The sequence below is a fragment of the Mobula hypostoma genome, chromosome 8, assembly GCF_963921235.1.
Source record: "Mobula hypostoma chromosome 8, sMobHyp1.1, whole genome shotgun sequence".
Classification (NCBI taxonomy): Eukaryota; Metazoa; Chordata; class Chondrichthyes; order Myliobatiformes; family Myliobatidae; genus Mobula; species Mobula hypostoma.
Window position 1 is genome coordinate 65,364,973 of NC_086104.1, and position 16,909 is coordinate 65,381,881.

The window sequence follows — 16,909 nt, forward strand, 5'->3', positions numbered from 1 at the left end:
CAGAATATTTTTTAAAAATAAAGTAAGCCAGCACAAAATAATGTGAACTTTTAATGTACCACATTTGGTTTTAAAGTGTTTGTTTTGAAGTTGAGCCAATTTTTCATGCACAGATTCTGTATTAATTGCCATAGTAAATGTGTCTCCATGTGGTTCTGAGTTTTAAATCAATATACTTTTAAAACCTTGAAGCTATGCCTTTTTTGGGGGGGGAAGTAGTTTTTGTTGATTACAGTCTGCACATGTACAATGGGTGTACTTTATTAACTGTCCAGGCTGTTCTGTCTTTATTCTCTGCGACATGCACAACAATTCAACCATTGATCCAAATGGAGAAGAATAATCCTTGCCATCTGCTTCTATAGATTTTAGGATCCTGGGTAAGAGCTGCAGAAGTGAAGTATGCAGAGGGGCTAGGATTTGTGGGGCTATGACAGCAATTGTTTGTAACCCAGAGAATGAAAAGTGTCTAAAGTCTGGCAGTCTGCTATGAGTTTCATGCAACGGGTGAGGTTCTGTGGTCGTTGGTCCCATATTGTAAGCAGTGGAAGAAAATAGATTCAGGTGTCCGGCAACAAAAGTGCAGGCTGAATTTCCAACAGACTTCTGACAATCCCCTAGATAACCTGCCTTGCCCCCTGCTCTGTTCAAAATGAAATTTTGCTTTTACAGAATCAGAACTAGTTTTATTATCACCGGCGTATATCGTGAAATTTGTTAACTTATCAGCAGCAGTTCAATGCAATACATAATATGGAAGAAGAAGAAAAATATATAATAATAAACAACTAAATCAATTACAATATATGTATATTGAATAGATTAAACATCATGTAAAAAACAAATAATATTTATTAAAAAAGTGAAGTAGTGTTCATGGGTTCCTGAATCACTTAGTGTGTGCCTTCAGGCTTCTGTACCTCCTACCTGATGGCAACAGTGAGAAAAGGACATGCCCTGGGTGCTGGAGGTCCTTAATAATGGACGCTGCCTTTCTGAGACACCGCTCCCTGAAGATGTCCTGGGTACTTTGTAGGCTAGTGCCCAAGATGGAGCTGACTAAATTTATAACTCTCTGCAGCTTCTTTCGGTCCTGTGCAGTAGCCCCACCATACCAGGCAGTAATGCAGCCTGTCTGAATGCTGTCTATGGTACATCTGCGGAAGTTTTTCAGTGTATTGGTTGACATACCAAATCTCTTCAGACTCCTAATTAAGTACAGTCACAGTCTTGCCTTCTTCATAACTGCATCAATATGTTGAGACCAGGTTAGATCCTCAGAGATCTTGACACCCAGGAACTTGAAACTGCTCACTCTCTCCACTTCTGATCCCTCTATGAGGATTGGTATGTGTTACTTCATCTTACCCTTCCTGAAGTCCACAATCAGCTCTTTCGTCTTACTGACATTGAGTGCCAGGTTGTTGCTGCGATACTACTCCACTAGTTGACATATCTCACTCCTGTACGCCCTCTCATCACCACCTGAGATTCTACCAACAATGGTTGTATCGTCAGCAAAATTAAAGATGGTATTTGAGCTATGCCTAGCCACGTATGGGTATCGAGAGAGTAGAGCAGTGGACTAAGCACAGACCCCTGAGGTGCGCTACTGTTGATCGTCAGCGAGGAGGATACGTTATCACCAATCTGCACAGATTGTGGTCTTCCGGTTAGGAAGTCAAGGATCCAATTGCAGAGGGAGGTACAGAGGCCCAGGTTCTGCAACTTCTCAATCAGGATTGTGGGAATGATGGTATTAAATGTTGATCTATAATCGATGAACAGCATCCTGATGTAGGTGTTTGTGTCTAAAGCCATGTGGAGAGCTATTGAGATTGTGTCTGCCATTGACCTATTGTGGCGATAGGCAAATTGCGATGGGTCTAGGTCCTTACTGAGGCAGGAGTTCAGTCTAGCCATAACCAACCTCTCAAAGCATTTCATCACTGTCGATATGAGTGCTACCGGGCGATAGTCATTAAGGCAGCTCACATTATTCTGAGGTGCTGGTGTAATTGTTGCCTTTTTGAAGCAAGTGGGAACTTCTGCCCATAGCAGTGAAAGGTTGAAAATGGCCTTGAATACTCCCGCCAGTTGGTTAGCACAGGTTTTCAGAGCCATGCCAGGTATTCCATCAGGATCTTCAGCCTTGCGAAGGTTCATCCTCTTTAAAGGCAGCCTAACATTGGCCTCTGAGACAGAGATCACAGGGTCATCAGGTGCAGCAGGGATCTTCACAGCTGTAGTTGTATTCTCCCTTTCGAGATGCTGAGTTTATCTGGTAGTGTAGCATCACTGCCATTCATGCTATTGGGTTTTGCTTTGTAGGAAGTAATGTCTTGCAAACCCTGCCAGAGTTGTCGTACATCCAATGTTGCCTCCAACCCTTATAATCTATTCTTGGTTGGTGCAACTGTAACGAAACCCAATTTCCCTCAGGATCAATAAAGTATGACTATGACTAACCTCATTCGAAATTGTCTCTTTGCCCTTGAACTAGCCCTCTGCTTTTTGTTTACCACATTATTTGTTTCTCCCCCCCTCCCCCCCGTGTTTTCATTATATTTCAGCCTGACTTACCTGACAGTCTTTCTCATCGAGGCTCTTCTCTGCATACCACTAATAGCAACACTGTACCAAGTCTTTAATTGCATGAAAGCTCCCCAGTTCGACCATCTATTCCAGAAAAGCAAGACACCATTCAGTCTTCACTTTGCTTCCCAATGCCTGCATTAATAATGTATTAATAACAAATTGGGGCAAGAATAGGCCATTGAACATCAGGATTAGGGAAGTTCCTCTCTACCAACACCAATTTCCTGCACCCTTCCCTTTCATGTCTTTTTGTTCCTCTATCAATCTCTGTATGTACTCAGTGAGTGGCGTCCTCTGGGATAGAGAATGTCAATGATTCACTGCTTCCTGTGTGAAGAAACTTAATTTCTGTTCAAAATGGTTGCGAGGTAATGCCCCTGCATCTTAGTCTGTTCCCTAAAGAAGCATCCTCTCTGCTTTAAGCCTTCTTGAACCTCATAAAAACTGTAAAATTCCATCAGATCTTTTTCATTCTTGTAAATTCAGCAAATACAGACTTACTGTAATTGTTAGAACAAGGTCTCATTATCTAAATGCAGGAACTAGGTTTACATTTCGTGAAGGTGGACTGAAAGGGAAGGGAGGAGATGGATATTAAGAGGGAAATTCGAGTGCCTGAAGCCTTGGTGATCGAAGATGTGATTGCTAGTGATGGAGTGACAGATCTGTACTGCAAAGTAAATGAGAAATGGAGAAAGACACAGATATTAGAAGACTGTAGGCCAGAGACATCACAGGGGGAATTGCATGAAGGATTTGAAAGAAAAGAAGAAATGTTTAAAATTTGAGACATTATTTAAACAGGGCACAATGTAGACCAATGTGCTGGGTGAACAGTATTTTGTGAGAATAAGAATACTGGATGCAAACTTGGATAGTCTCCAGTTTAGAAGGTGTTTGAACAACACTGTGTTGCAGTCCTCACCATGGTGTTCTGAGCATGTAATCTCCTCAGGACCTGTCAAACTGTGTTACGTATTAAATATGTGGAGGATGCAGATTTGTGAAAGATATTTATTAATTGAAGTCACATTTTTAAGAGCTTTAAGATTTAATTAGTACATGTGAATATTACTCAATCTCAAAAGTCATTGATTTATTGGGAATAGGCATGGTTTTATGCAGGGAAGGTGATCGCTTTCAAAATTGATTTGAGTTTTTTGAAGAGATAACAAGGATGATTGGTGTGGGTGATAAATGGGTTTTAGTGAAATTTTTGATAAGATCCCACAGGACTGATCAAAGATGGAGGTATATAAAGTTTTGGTAAAATTAGTTTGGCCATAGAAGATGGTGGGTTGTGGTGGAAGGGCATTATTCTGTCTGGAGGTTTGTGACCCGTGGTGTTCCATGAGGATTGGTGCTGTCACCTCTGTTGTTTGTGGTTACAAATAATTTGGATGAAAATTTAAGGAGACTGATGAGTAAGTTTTCAGAAGAGACAAAACTTTTCAGAGTTGTGGACATTTGTAGCAAATTCGCTAAAGGATCATCAGGATGTAGATCAGTTGGAAATTTGGGCAGAGAAATGGCAGATGGAGTTCGATCCAAACAAGTGAGTGCTGCATTTTGGAGATCAAATATAAGAAAATAAGTATACAGTAAATGGTAGGACCCTTAGGAGATTTGATGCACAGTGGGATCCAAGTTCAATGCTCCCAGAAAGTGACAACAGAAACAGATGCTAGAGAAGGCACATTCATACTTGCCCTCATCAGTTAGGGTGTTGAGTATTAAAAACTGGGAAGTCATGGTACAGTAACCTAAAACTTTAGTCGGGCCATACTTGAAGTATTGTGTGAAGTTCTGGTCACTGCATTACAGGAAGGATGCAAAGGCTTTGGAAAGGATGAAGAGGAGGTTCACAGGGGTGTGAGCAAATGTGCATCTTTTTCCTCTTGAGGCATAGATAGGTTTGATAGGCAGAGTATTTTTTTCCCAGGGTAGAAATTTCAAATTCCAGAAGAGCCTTGGTCTAAAATGTGTGGGAAATTTAAAGGAGATTTGCAAGACAATTTTTTCCCTGAGTTGTAAGTGGCTGGAACGTGGAAGTGATTAGTGCACATACAATAAGGGCATTTGGACAGGAAGGAGAATAGGCAGGAATGGACGGATATAGACCATATGCAGACATATTAACATCGTGGTCAGCACAGACATAATGGGCCAAAGGGCCTGTTCCTGTGCCGCACAACTCTGTACGTCGATATGGATGAAGGGTAGATTGATTTATTCAATAGTTACACTGATATTAATACAAGGGTGCGGAAGCAAAGTTAAGGTTGTGATGATGATCAAAGTAAGTGACATCATTGTAAAGTCCATTATGGGTTTTCCTTCTGCATTAAGCAAGGTTACCACCAGTTCTAGAATAGTTTGGGCCAAACCTCCAAGACTGTGGGCTAACTCGTGAAGTCCAATCCCAGGGCAACTATTTGTTTTTGAAGCACCCACTCAACCCAGCAAAATCTGACGGTGCTATTACAGTTTGAGAACTTCCTTCTCAACAGTTGGAAGCTGCTACTGTGGGAGACAAGGTATTTCACTGTTGAGAAGGAAGCTCCTGCCTTAAAATGGACTTGGAGAGCTTCCAATATTACCTGCTAGTCAGAGAATTCGTTCCGAAGACCGACTACAAAGCTCTCAGCTGGATCCACAGTGCACGCATCATGCGATGGTACCTGGCTCTACAACCATTCCATTTCAATATCTGTCACAAGGCAGGCTGTCTGTCCTGATTGTCTACCTTGTGCAATCCAGAAGAGATGGGGGGTGGGGGGTGGGAGGTGGGAAGGAGGTGTTGTGACAGAACAGGTTGGCAATGCAAATTCTCCCTATAACCTTGCCTCTTTGTCTCATTAGTCGCTCCTCCTCATTCTGTCCTTGGTCTAGCTTTCCTGGTAGTTTGCATACTTTGCACTCCTGTTCTACAGGTCTTGGGAGTTCACCATTTAAACACCCCAACAATCGCTAGCTTGGCTTATCAAAACAATCCCTTCAGTTAATGTGCTCTACTGGTTTATAACTCAAAAAAACAAGAATTCAGGACACAGGCATTCCAAACAGTCTCATTTATTTTCACTCAGACACCGTTTCATCGGTTGTAGACAGCAGAATGGCCCCAAAAGACCCAAGGGACAGTTTGGGGTGTTCTAAAATTAATACATGGGTTAATGGGAGCAGATGTACTATACCTTACACAGGCAACATCACGGGAGGGGGAGGCATTATTCACTTATATTCATCTGAGCATGTGGACACTGGGTTTAACTAAGGCATTTGTTGCAGAATAAAACTGTATGATGTTAGAATCCCTGATGAAAATATTCCAATTCTGCATTTGAAATAATTATTATGGTCTGGTCACGTGCTATCTCCTCCCCCGCCCCAGCTAGCAAGGCTAGAAATAGGAAGATAATGTAGCTAAATACATGGCTAAGGAATTGGTGCAGGAGGGAGGGCTTCATGTTTCTGGACAATTGGGCCTTGTTCCAGGGAAGGTCGGACCTGTTCTGGCAGGACAGGTTGCACCCAAACCAGAGGGGGGTCTAACATCCTTGTGGGAAGGTTTACTAGCGCTGCTCCGGGGGGGGGGGGGGTTAAACTAGATTTGCAGGGGGAGGGGAACCACAGTGTTAGAGCAGATAGTGAGATGGAGGAGGATGAAGGTCATGTGAGAACTGTAAGTATAGTGCATGGAGTAAAGCCAGATGTAGCATATAAAGAGGCTTTGATGAAAGAGAAACAGAATAAAGGGTGTAAAGGTAGTAAGGTAGAAGGGCTAAAGTGCGTGTACTTCAATGCAAGAAGCATCAGGAACAAAGGTGATGAACTGAGAGCTTGGATACATGCATGGAATTATGATGTAGTGGCCACTACAGAGACATGGCTGGCACCAGGGCAGGAATGGATTCTCAATATTTCTGGATTTCAGTGCTTTAAAAGAGATAGAGGTGGGGAAAGGGGAGTATGGGTGGCATCACTGGTCAGAGATACTATTACAGCTACAGAAAGGATGGGTAATGTAGCAGGATCCTCTTTTGAGTCAGTATGAGTAGAAGTCAGGAACAGGAAGGGAGCAGTTACTCTATTGGGAGTATTCTATAGGTCGCCCTGTTAGCAGCAGAGATACCGAGGAGCAGATTGGGAGGCAGATTTTGGAAAGATGCAAAAACAACAGGGTTGTTATCATGGGTGACTTTAACATCCTTCATACTGATTGGCACTTAATTAATTCCAATGGTTTAGACAGGTCCAAGTTTGTTAAGTATGTCCAGGACGGATTCCTGTCACAGTATGTTGACAGGCCCACTAGGGAGAATGCCATACTAGATCTAGTATTAGGTAACGAACCAGGTCAGGTCGCAGACCTCTCAGTGGGTGAACATCTGGGGGACAGTGACCACCACTCCCTGGCCTTTAACATTATCATGGAAAAGGATAGAAGGACAGGAAAATCTTTAATTGGGGAAGGGCAAATTATGAGGCTAAAAGGCTAGAACTTGCGGGTGTGAATTGGGATGATGTTTTTGCAGGGAAATGTACTATGGACATGTGGGCGATGTTTGGGATCTCTTGCAGGATGTTAGGGATAAATTTGTCCCGGTGAGGAAGATAAAGAATGGCAGGGTGAAGGAACCATGGGTGACAAGTGAGGTGGAGAATCTGGTCAGGTGGAAGAAAGCAGCATACATGAGGTTTAGGAAGCAAGGATCAGATGGGTCTATTGAGGGATATAGGGAAGCAAGAAAGGAGCTTAAGAAGGGGCTGAGAAGAGCAAGAAGGGGGCATGAGAAGTCCTTGGCGAGAAGGGTAAAGGAAAACCCCAAGGCATTCTTCAATTATGTGAAGAACAAAAGGATGACAGGAGTGAAGATAGGACCAATTAGAGATAAAGGTGGGAAGATGTTCCTGGAGGCAGTGGAAGTGAGCGAGGAAGTACTTCTCTTCGGTATTCACCAATGAGAGGGAACTTGATGATGGGGAGGACAATATGAGTGAGGTTGATGTTCCGGAGCATGTTAATATTAAAGGAGAGGAGGTGTTGGAGTTGTTAAAATACATTAGGACAGATAAGTCCCCGGGGCCTGACAGAATATTCCCCAGGTTGCTCCATGAGGCGAGGGAAGAGATTTTTGAGCCTCTGGCTAGGATCTTTATGTCCTCGTCCACGGGAATGGTACCAGAGGATTGGAGGGAGGTGAATGTTGTCCCCTTGTTCAAAAATGTTAGTAGGGATATTCCGGGTAATTATAGACCAGTGAGCCTTGCGTCTGTGGTGAGAATGCTGTTGGAAAAGATTCTTAGAGATAGGATCTCTGGGCATTTAAAGAATCATGGTCTGACCAGGGACAGTCAGCATGGCTTTGTGAAGGGCAGATCGTGTCTAATAAGCCTGATAGAGTTCTTTGAGGAGGTGACCAGGCATATAGATGAGGGTAGTGTAGTGAATGTGATCTACATGGATTTTAGTAAGGCATTTGACAAGATTCCACATGGTAGGCTTATTCAGAAAGTCAGAAGGCATGGGATCCAGGGAAGTTTGGCCAGGTGGATTCAGAATTGGCTTGCCTGCAGAAAGAAGAGGGTCGTGATGGAGGGAGTACATTCGGATTGGAGGGTTGTGACTAGTGGTGACCCACAAGGATTCATTCTGAGACCTCTACTTTTCGTGATTTTTATTAATGACCTGGATGTCGGGGTAGAAGGGTGGGTTGGCAAGTTTGCAGACGACACAAAGGTTGGTGGTGTTGTGGATAGTGTAGAGGATATGTCGCAGATTGCAGAGAGACATTGATAGGATGCAGAAGTGGGCTGAGAAGTGGCAGATGGAGTTCAACCCAGAGAAGTGTGAGGTGCAAACACGAGGAAATCTGCAGGTGCTGGAAATTCAAGCAACACACATAAAAGTTGCTGGTGAACGCAGCAGGCCAGGCAGCATCTCTAGGAAGAGGTACAGTCGACATTTCGGACCGAGACCCTTCGTCAGGACTCGCTGAAAGAAGAGCTGGTAAGAGATTTGAAAGTGGGAGGGGGAGATCCGAATTTATATGAGAAGACAGGAGGGGAGGGATGAAGCTAAGAGTTGGAAAGTTGATTGGAAAAGGGATATGAGAGGATCATGGGATGGGAGGCCTATGGAGAAAGAAAGTGGGAGGAGGGGAAGCCCAGAGAATGGGCAAGGAGTACAGTGAGAGGGACAGGGGAAGAGAAAGGAGAGAGAGAGAAAGTGTGTGTGTGTGTGTGTGTATATATAAATAAAAAATTATAATATAGTAGTAATAAATAAATAACAGATGGGGTATGAGGGGGAGGTGGGGCCTTAGCGGAAGTTAGAGAAGTCGATGTTCATGCCATCAGGTTGGAGGCTACCCAGACGGAATATAAGGTGTTGTTCCTCCAACCTGAGTGTGGCTTCATCTTTACAGTAGAGGAGGCCGTGGATAGACATGTCAGAATGGGAATGGGATGTGGAATTAAAATGTGTGGCCACTGAGAGATCCTGCTTTCTCTGTCGGACAGAGCATAGATGTTCAGCGAAACAGTCTCCCAGTCTGCGTTGGGTCTCGCTAATATATAGAAGGCCGCATCGGGAGCACCGGACATCTCACTCGTCCCGGGCCCGACTGCAATTCCTGGTGGGCCGTGTTCACAGGCTCCTGAGAAAGGGTAACTGTGCTGAGCGTGTGGGTGCCGAAGCCTCGGTCTATCTGGCCGCTGTGCTCGAGTATCTGACAGCTGAAATCCTCGAGTTGGCCAGTAACGCAGCCCGGGACAACAAGAAAACCCGCATCATCCCCAGACACCTTCAGCTGGCCGTCCGCAATGACGAGGGGCTCAACAAGCTGCTGGGAGGAGTGACCATCACTCAGGGCGGGGTGCTGCCCAATATCCAGGCCGTGTTGTTGCCCAAGAAAACCGGCAGTGCCAGCAAGTGAAGTGACAGAATCTGAACCCAGTGACCCTCTGCCATAGTTGGATGCATCAGCAAGGGTGATGAGGCTGAGTACAGGGCTACGGTAGGAAACTTTGTCACATGGTGTGAGCAGAATTATCTGCAGCTTAATGTGAAAAAGACTAAGTTGCTGGTGGTAGACTTGAGGAGAGCTAAGGTACCGGTGACCCCTGTTTCCATCCAGGGGGTCAGTGTGGACATGGTGGAAGATTACAAATACCTGGGGATACGAATTGACAATAAACTGGACTGGTCTAAGAACACTGAGGCTGTCTACAAGAAGGGTCAGAGCCATCTCTATTTCCTGAGGAGGCTGAGGTCCTTTAACATCTGCCGGACGATGCTGAGGATGTTCTACGAGTCTGTGGTGGCCAGTGCTATCATGTTTGCTATTGTGTGTTGGGGCAGCAGGCTGAGGGTAGCAGACACCAACAGAATCAACAAACTCATTCGTAAGGCCAGTGATGTTGTGGGGGTGGAACTGGACTCTCTGACGGTGGTGTCTGAAAAGAGGATGCTGTCCAAGTTGCATGCCATCTTGGACAATGTCTCCCATCCACTACATAATGTACTGGGTGGGCACAGGAGTACATTCAGCCAGAGACTCATTCCACCGAGATGCAGCACAGAGCGTCATAGGAAGTCATTCCTGCCTGTGGCCACCAAACTTTACAACTCCTCCGTTGGAGAGTCAGACACCCTGAGCCGATAGGCTGGTCCTAGACTTATTTCATAACTTACTGGCATAATTTACATATTACTATTTAACTATTTATTACTATTTTCTACTGCTATTCTATTACTATTTATTAATTATGGTGCAACTGTAACGTAAACCAATTTCCCCCGGGATCAATTAAGTATGACTATGACTATGGACACAGTATATCACCCCAGCCGACTCACAGGTGAAGTGTAGCCTCACCTGGAAAGACTGTCTGGGGCCCTGAATGGTGGTAAGGGAGGAAGTGTAAGGGCATGTGTAGCACTTGTTCTGCTTACAAGGATAAGTGGCAGGAGGGAGATCAGTGGGGAGGGATGGGGGGGACGAATGGACAGGGGAGTCACGTAAGGAGTGATCCCTGTGGAAAGCTGGGGGGGGGGGTGTTGGGAGGGAAAGATGTGCGTGGTGGTGGGATCCCGTTGGAGGTGGTGGAAGTTATGGAGAATTATATGTTGGCGGGGTGGTAGGTGAAGACAAGGGGAACCCTATTCCTGGTGGGGTGGCAGGAGGATGGGGTGAGAGCAGATGTGCGTGAAATGGGAGAGATGTGTTTGAGAGCAGAGTTGATGGTAGAGGAAGGGAAGCCCCTTTCTTTAAAAAAAAGGAGGACATCTCTCTCGTTCTGGAATGAAAAGCTTCATCCTGAGAGCAGATGCGGCGGAGACGGAGGAATTGCGAGAAGGGGATGGCATTTTTGCAAGAGACGGTGAGAAGAGGAATAGTCCAGATAGCTGTGAGAGTCCGTAGGCTTATAGTAGACATCGGTAGATAAGCTGTCTCCAGAGATAGAGACAGAGAGGTCTAGAAAGGGGAGGGAGGTGTCAGAAATGGACCAGGTAAACTTGAGGGCAGGGTGGAAGTTGGAGGCAAAGTTAATAAAGTCAACGAGCTCAGCATGCATGCAGGAAGCAGCGCCAATGCAGTCGTCGATGTAGCAAAGGAAAAGTGGGGGACAGATACCAGTATAGGATTGGAACATGGATTTTTCCACAAAGCCAACAAAAAGGCAGGCATAGCTGGGACCCATACGGGTGCCTATGGCTACTCCTTTAGTTTGGAGGAAGTGGGAGGAGGTGGTACACTTTGGAAGGACAAACTCCAAGGCAGAGTACAAAGTAAATGGCAGGATACTTGGAAGTGTGGAGGAGCAGAGGGATCTGGGGTACACGTCCACAGATCCCTGAAAGTTGCCTTACAGGTAGATAGGGTAGTTAAGAAGTGTTAGCTTTCATAAGTCGAGGGATAGAGTTTAAGAGTCACGGGGTAAGGATGCAGCTCTATAAGACTCTGGTTAGGCCACACTTGAAGTACTGTGTCCAGTTCTGGTCGCCTCACGATAGGAAGGATGTGGAAGCATTGGAAAGGGTACAGAGGAGATTTACCAGGATGCTGCCTGGTTTAGAGAGTATGGATTATGATCAGAGATTAAGGGAGCTAGGGCTTTACTCTCTGGAGAGAAGGAGAATGAAAGGAGACATAACAGAGTTGTACAAGATACTAAGAGGAATAGGTAGAGTGGACAGCCAGTGCCTCTTCCCCAGGGCACCACTGCTTTATACAAGGGGACATGGCTTTAAGGTAAGGGGTGGGAAGTTCAAGGGGGATATTAGAGCAAGGTTTTTTACTCAGAGAGTGGTTGGTGCGTGGAACGCACTGCCTGAGTCAGTGGTGGAGGCAGATACACTAGTGAAGTTTAAGAGACTGCCATACAGGTATATGGAGGAATTTATGGTGGGGGGTTATATAGGGGAGGCAGGGTTTAAGGGTCGGCAGAACATTGAGGACTGAAGGGCCTGCACTGTGCTGTATGTACTGTTCTGTGTTCTAAACCCTCAGTCTTGCTTTGCTTGAGAAGTGTGGAGGTTGGATTTGACGGCTGGGTGAATAGTTATGTCAGGAAGTTAAAGATGAAGTGTGTCTTGGGGAAATCTTTTGTATATTTGTATATTTTGGTACATGTTTGTTTTCATTTGTCTATTTGTAAATGTGTTTTATCTTCACAATTATTGGGAAGCTTTTACATTTTTTTTTCCACATTTGCCCACACCAGACAGCGAGGTGTTGCATTCTCGTATCTGACAATGTTCTTCATTCTGTATTCAGTTTGCACCACTGAGCCTCAGGTGCAGAATAACACATTGCAAGCAGCCTTGATTACCCCTATGCAATGCCATTGGATCTCATGTGAATCAGAGTAAATTGCTTTGCCAAAATTGCTATATTTTTTCAGGATCGCCAACTTGTACCTGGGATGATCAAGCATAGGGGATCTGCATAAAACAAAATGAAGGTTTGGGCACACAGAGCAAGATAGCAGGACATGGATAGGAATCCGAGAATGGTTACAGCAAATAAGGAGCCCCATTATGTCCGTGCCTGCTTTCTACCAGACCAGCTTGCTAGTTCTGTTCCCCCCCTTCCCTCAAAACCATTCTCTATATCCAACACAATGAGTCAAAAGGCCTGTTTCAGATTCAGATCCCAATTTACTGTATTTATAACATCTGCATCGTTTGTGTCAACAACTAACATACCCAACGATGTGCTGGGACGACACATTTGGTGTCCGCAATGCTCAGCAGAACAACACAGAACATAACGAAGCAGTAACACTGAAACAAGTGCCATACCCACGCACATACACTTCCCTCTAAGGGGTTTCCTCGGTAAATGATAGGAGTCCGTGGCATAAAAAATGTTGGAACCCCTGCTCTAACCCCAAGACAGGCCATCTTCTCCAGCCTCCAGCCTCCAGTGGACTGGTGGATTTGCAGATGCAGGGCTTTTGATTTCCAAGTGGACTCGGCCTCTGACCATCAGGCCTCAATTTCTGGACTTCCAATCGACCTTCGGGCTGAGTCCACATTGACCATCAATCACCTATTTATAGAAATTTCACATTAATCCAGTTTTTCCCCCTCATCACGTACTCATCAAATCTCTCCAGATACTACCAGGGTGCAGTTCTGACCTTGGGGGCTGCCTGGCTAGATTCTACAACTCAAATACAATTGAGGGAAATTTACCTCCCATCCCGTTTGAATTTGGGATGTTGAAGGGAGTTACAGCACCCAGAAAAAATCTCTAGGATCATGGGGAAATAACCAATTCTACCCAGGCATCCCCCAAGGTCAGAATTGAACCCAAGTCTCTCTGGCACTTGAAGGCAACAGCTCCAGCAGCTCTGCCATCGTCCCTTACAGTTTTTCTTGAATGTTGAGCACTGCTTTGACGGTGAACCTTGGTGCTTTGTCAGCAGAAGGAAAATGGATGTTTCTATTTTTAGAAATAGTCTAATTTTGTTTTGAAAAGTACTCGTAAATTCTTAAAATACTCAGTAATTCCATGTTTAAAAAAATCAGCATGATAGAAAAAAAATCATAGAAATAGATTATAAAACTTAGAATCTAATTGAGATTGCACTTCAATATGTAAATGAACAACTTTTTGGACATAAACCACACCTTTGTTTGTGACTGAGACAGCAACTTTGCTTCTATTTTTAAAAAACGTGTCTGTTGAAGATTTGTGTGTGTGGAAATGAGTTCAACCTACAGGGATACAAATGACTTTTGAACACAAAAATACAGAACAGCAAAAGTCACTGAACTGCTGTTCAGTTAGGACTCTGAAAGCTTTCCTGGTTGAGCTCTGGTGGTAATTCAGGAATGCAGGGTCATACAACAGCCTAGTCATAGGAGTATTCCCTGAGGACTGTGAGACATTATGGCAAGCTGTCTGGGGGAATCATTTGAAGCGAGTGATGGAAAACCACTTTGGTTGGCCTGTATTTTTTGCGCTCACTCTCTCTCTCTTACTCTACCAATGGAAAAATTTGAACACAGGGTGTAACTAATGAAAATACATTCAGTGCAGAAAGTTTTTTCCAGCGTTTAACAGTTGAGCTGTGTGCATTACTCACAAGTCCAGCAGCAAAGCAGTTGGAATCACTTCTTTCTGAGCTGGAGATTTGGATCTCTTCTTGCAGAAAACCAAGCATTCACATTAGGGGTAAGAATGAATATCTGAAAGCATCTCGACAGGATTATTTTGTTCTTTGTTCAGCTGTGTCAATTTGAATCATGTCAAGTGTGTACTACATCTTTTAAAAGTAGTACACAGTCCATGAACAGATCAGTAAGTCTGACGAATTCTTATTATTCTATGTGAGATACTTCAGGTCATATATTTGGTTTTGAGTAATGTGTCATCGTAGAGAATTTTGTATCCTGCATATTTTTAATATATAATTCAGCTTGACAGTTCCTGCAGAGACTGTGTGCTGAGTACACATGCGAAACAGGGACTGCTCCCTAAGGAAATATCCCAATGTGAGTTTCAATTTGTATGTTGTTTAAATTACACCCAACTGGAAATGCCCTTTGCTATTGCCAATTTCTTATTTGAAGCCAGTCGGGCAGATTTTCTCCCATTATACGAGGATTGTAGTCTCTTCTAGATCACAAATATGAAAGGTAGTAGAGAAAGGGAGGGAGATTCTGCTCTTATCTAACCAATTTCTAAAATGTTATAATTTGAATATGTTCACTTTGCCACTTAATATTTAGGCGGCATTTCAAGGTAAACAAGGTAAACTTCTGTGCTGTTGTACATGACTGGAACTGAAAGTTTCCTGAGTTCATTATCAGGGTGTGGTCTTTAGTCTACTTTGACTGAGCCTGCCTCACCTTCCTCCTGAGCGCCTGTCAGCTGCAGGCTATCTCTGGCTGTATATATTTCTTTGGACATCCAACTTGTCTCTGACCCGTTGGTCTGCAGTCTCACAATTTTTTAATGCAATCAAATTCCTGGGATTCATGGACGTTCTCTGCACAGGCTGGGTGGGAGGTACTTCTGTGGGATTAGTCAGAACCCCAGTAGAAGCTTTTCTCATTAACATTCAGTAGAGCTATCCTTCATCAACTAGAAAGAATCATTTTAGATTTTGGCCTCGCATTGTGTTTACAGGAGAAATGATGAATTGCAGCTGCATACACTTTGATGCTCATAGCAGATGTGTTCCTAAGAGAAAGGGACACCTTCACCTTCGAAGGTACAAGGTAAGATCAAATTGTCGACTTGATACGGTAATTAGTGAGAATGTTTTCTGTGGCTAGCAACAATATTATATATTGAACCGGCAGTTCAGCAAGTGCTTGTGTGTGTGTGTGAGTGAGATATATATTCTGGAAAACATTATGGCATTCTCTTGTATCCTTGACCATTAGTGAAACATTCATGTCCTTAGCTAGGCTGGATGTTTCCAATATTCTGTAGCCCAGGGGTGGCCAACCTTTTACATTCCATGTGTCAAATGTTTCACGCACAAGTTCTGTATTAACATTTTTACAAGAATTGAATAGGGGTACAAGAGTTGTATGGCGCATCTGAACTCGTGAGTGAAAAAATTGACGCATGGAATGTAAAAGGTTGGCCACCCTTGCTGTAGTCTATCCCAAGATTGCTGTCTTGATTCACACATCAAAGTTGCTGGTGAACGCAGCAGGCCAGGCAGCATCTCTAGGAAGAGGTACAGTCGACGTTTCAGGCCGAGACCCTTCGTCAGGACTAACTGAAGGAATTCCTGTTGTTTGCTGTCTTGATTGATTATTTAGGTTGAGTGGTCTACAAGGTAAAGCAAAAAGATCATTCTGGGGACTGAGAGATTACACTTGTACACAGTTAAGAATTTTTTCAGGACTTTGTATACCAAGAAAGAGGCCGGGTGCTGTCTCTCTGCCTTGGACACAAGCATTTATGTGCATTACCCCTAGCTGGTTTAAAAGATGCCAGTTGTTCCTCAAGTTCTAACTTTTACTTAAAACACAGAGGCCACACAGCCCAGTCTCTGCTGGCTCTCAGAACATTCCCATTAGTCCAGTTTTACTCACTTGGTGCATGTAAACCTATTCTCTTGAGTTGGGTTAGATGTCAATTTGTTATACTAGTAATATTTGGAAACTGCTATCACTGCTGCTTCTCAAAGCTAAATCCTTGCCCATCCACCTGGCCAATCTCTAACCTCATTTTTCTCTCCAAATTAGACTGTTGTCTCCCAAATTGGTGTATTTTTTTGACTGTGCAAGATGGCTGATTTGTGATTTTCCCCCCTGAACTGAGTTCCCCATCATTGTTGCCATTCCTTCACCTTCTATGGTCCTCTCTCAAATTCATTCCCCCAATCCTTGTCACTTCCCTCTTCTCTGCATATTTTCTTTCCCGCCTCACTTAGTTTCTGCTATCAACTGCCAGCTTGTACTACTCCTCCTCCCCCCACCTTCTTTTCCAGCCCAAAACTTTGACTATTTACTTCTCTCCATAGATGCTGCCTGAGCTGCTGAGTTCCTCCAGCATTTTGTATGTGTTTTCTTTCCTAAAAAGATTGAGCTGTAAATTTTCATTTGCCTACTCACTAGAGTGTCTGCCCATGATGCTGTAAACTATCCAAAAAAACAATCAATAAGGGGTTTTTTATACTTTCGGGCGTGGGCCATTTGTGGTTTGAGCAAAGGTCCAAGGATGAAATTATTGCTCCCATTTCCATGCATATGGTATACTGTGCTCTGAGATTACTCGGTATGTACAGTGACATCAAACTTTGCAACCACAATGAACCAAAAAATATCCTGCCA

General features: G+C 44.0%; 2 protein-coding genes across 5 annotated transcripts in view; both read left to right on the top strand.

The window, feature by feature from the left end:
- Positions 1 to 16,909, top strand: part of LOC134350589 (rho guanine nucleotide exchange factor TIAM2-like) — a 276,948-nt gene that overhangs the window by 131,850 nt on the left and 128,189 nt on the right. Inside the window, exon 1 of one of the 4 annotated variants that reach the window (XM_063056009.1) lies at positions 15,231 to 15,337. The exons of the other annotated variants lie outside the window; for them this stretch is intronic. Within the exon in view, the coding sequence (XP_062912079.1) occupies positions 15,251 to 15,337 (87 nt within the window). The 5' untranslated portion in view covers positions 15,231 to 15,250. Of the gene's footprint in view, positions 1 to 15,230; positions 15,338 to 16,909 lie in introns of those variants that run through there. 4 annotated transcript variants of the gene reach the window in all.
- LOC134351150 (histone H2A, sperm-like) lies at positions 3,186 to 9,536 on the top strand. Its single transcript, XM_063057265.1, has 2 exons — positions 3,186 to 3,315; positions 9,298 to 9,536. Exons 1-2 carry the CDS (start codon positions 3,186 to 3,188, stop codon positions 9,534 to 9,536), a joined length of 369 nt encoding a protein of 122 aa, XP_062913335.1.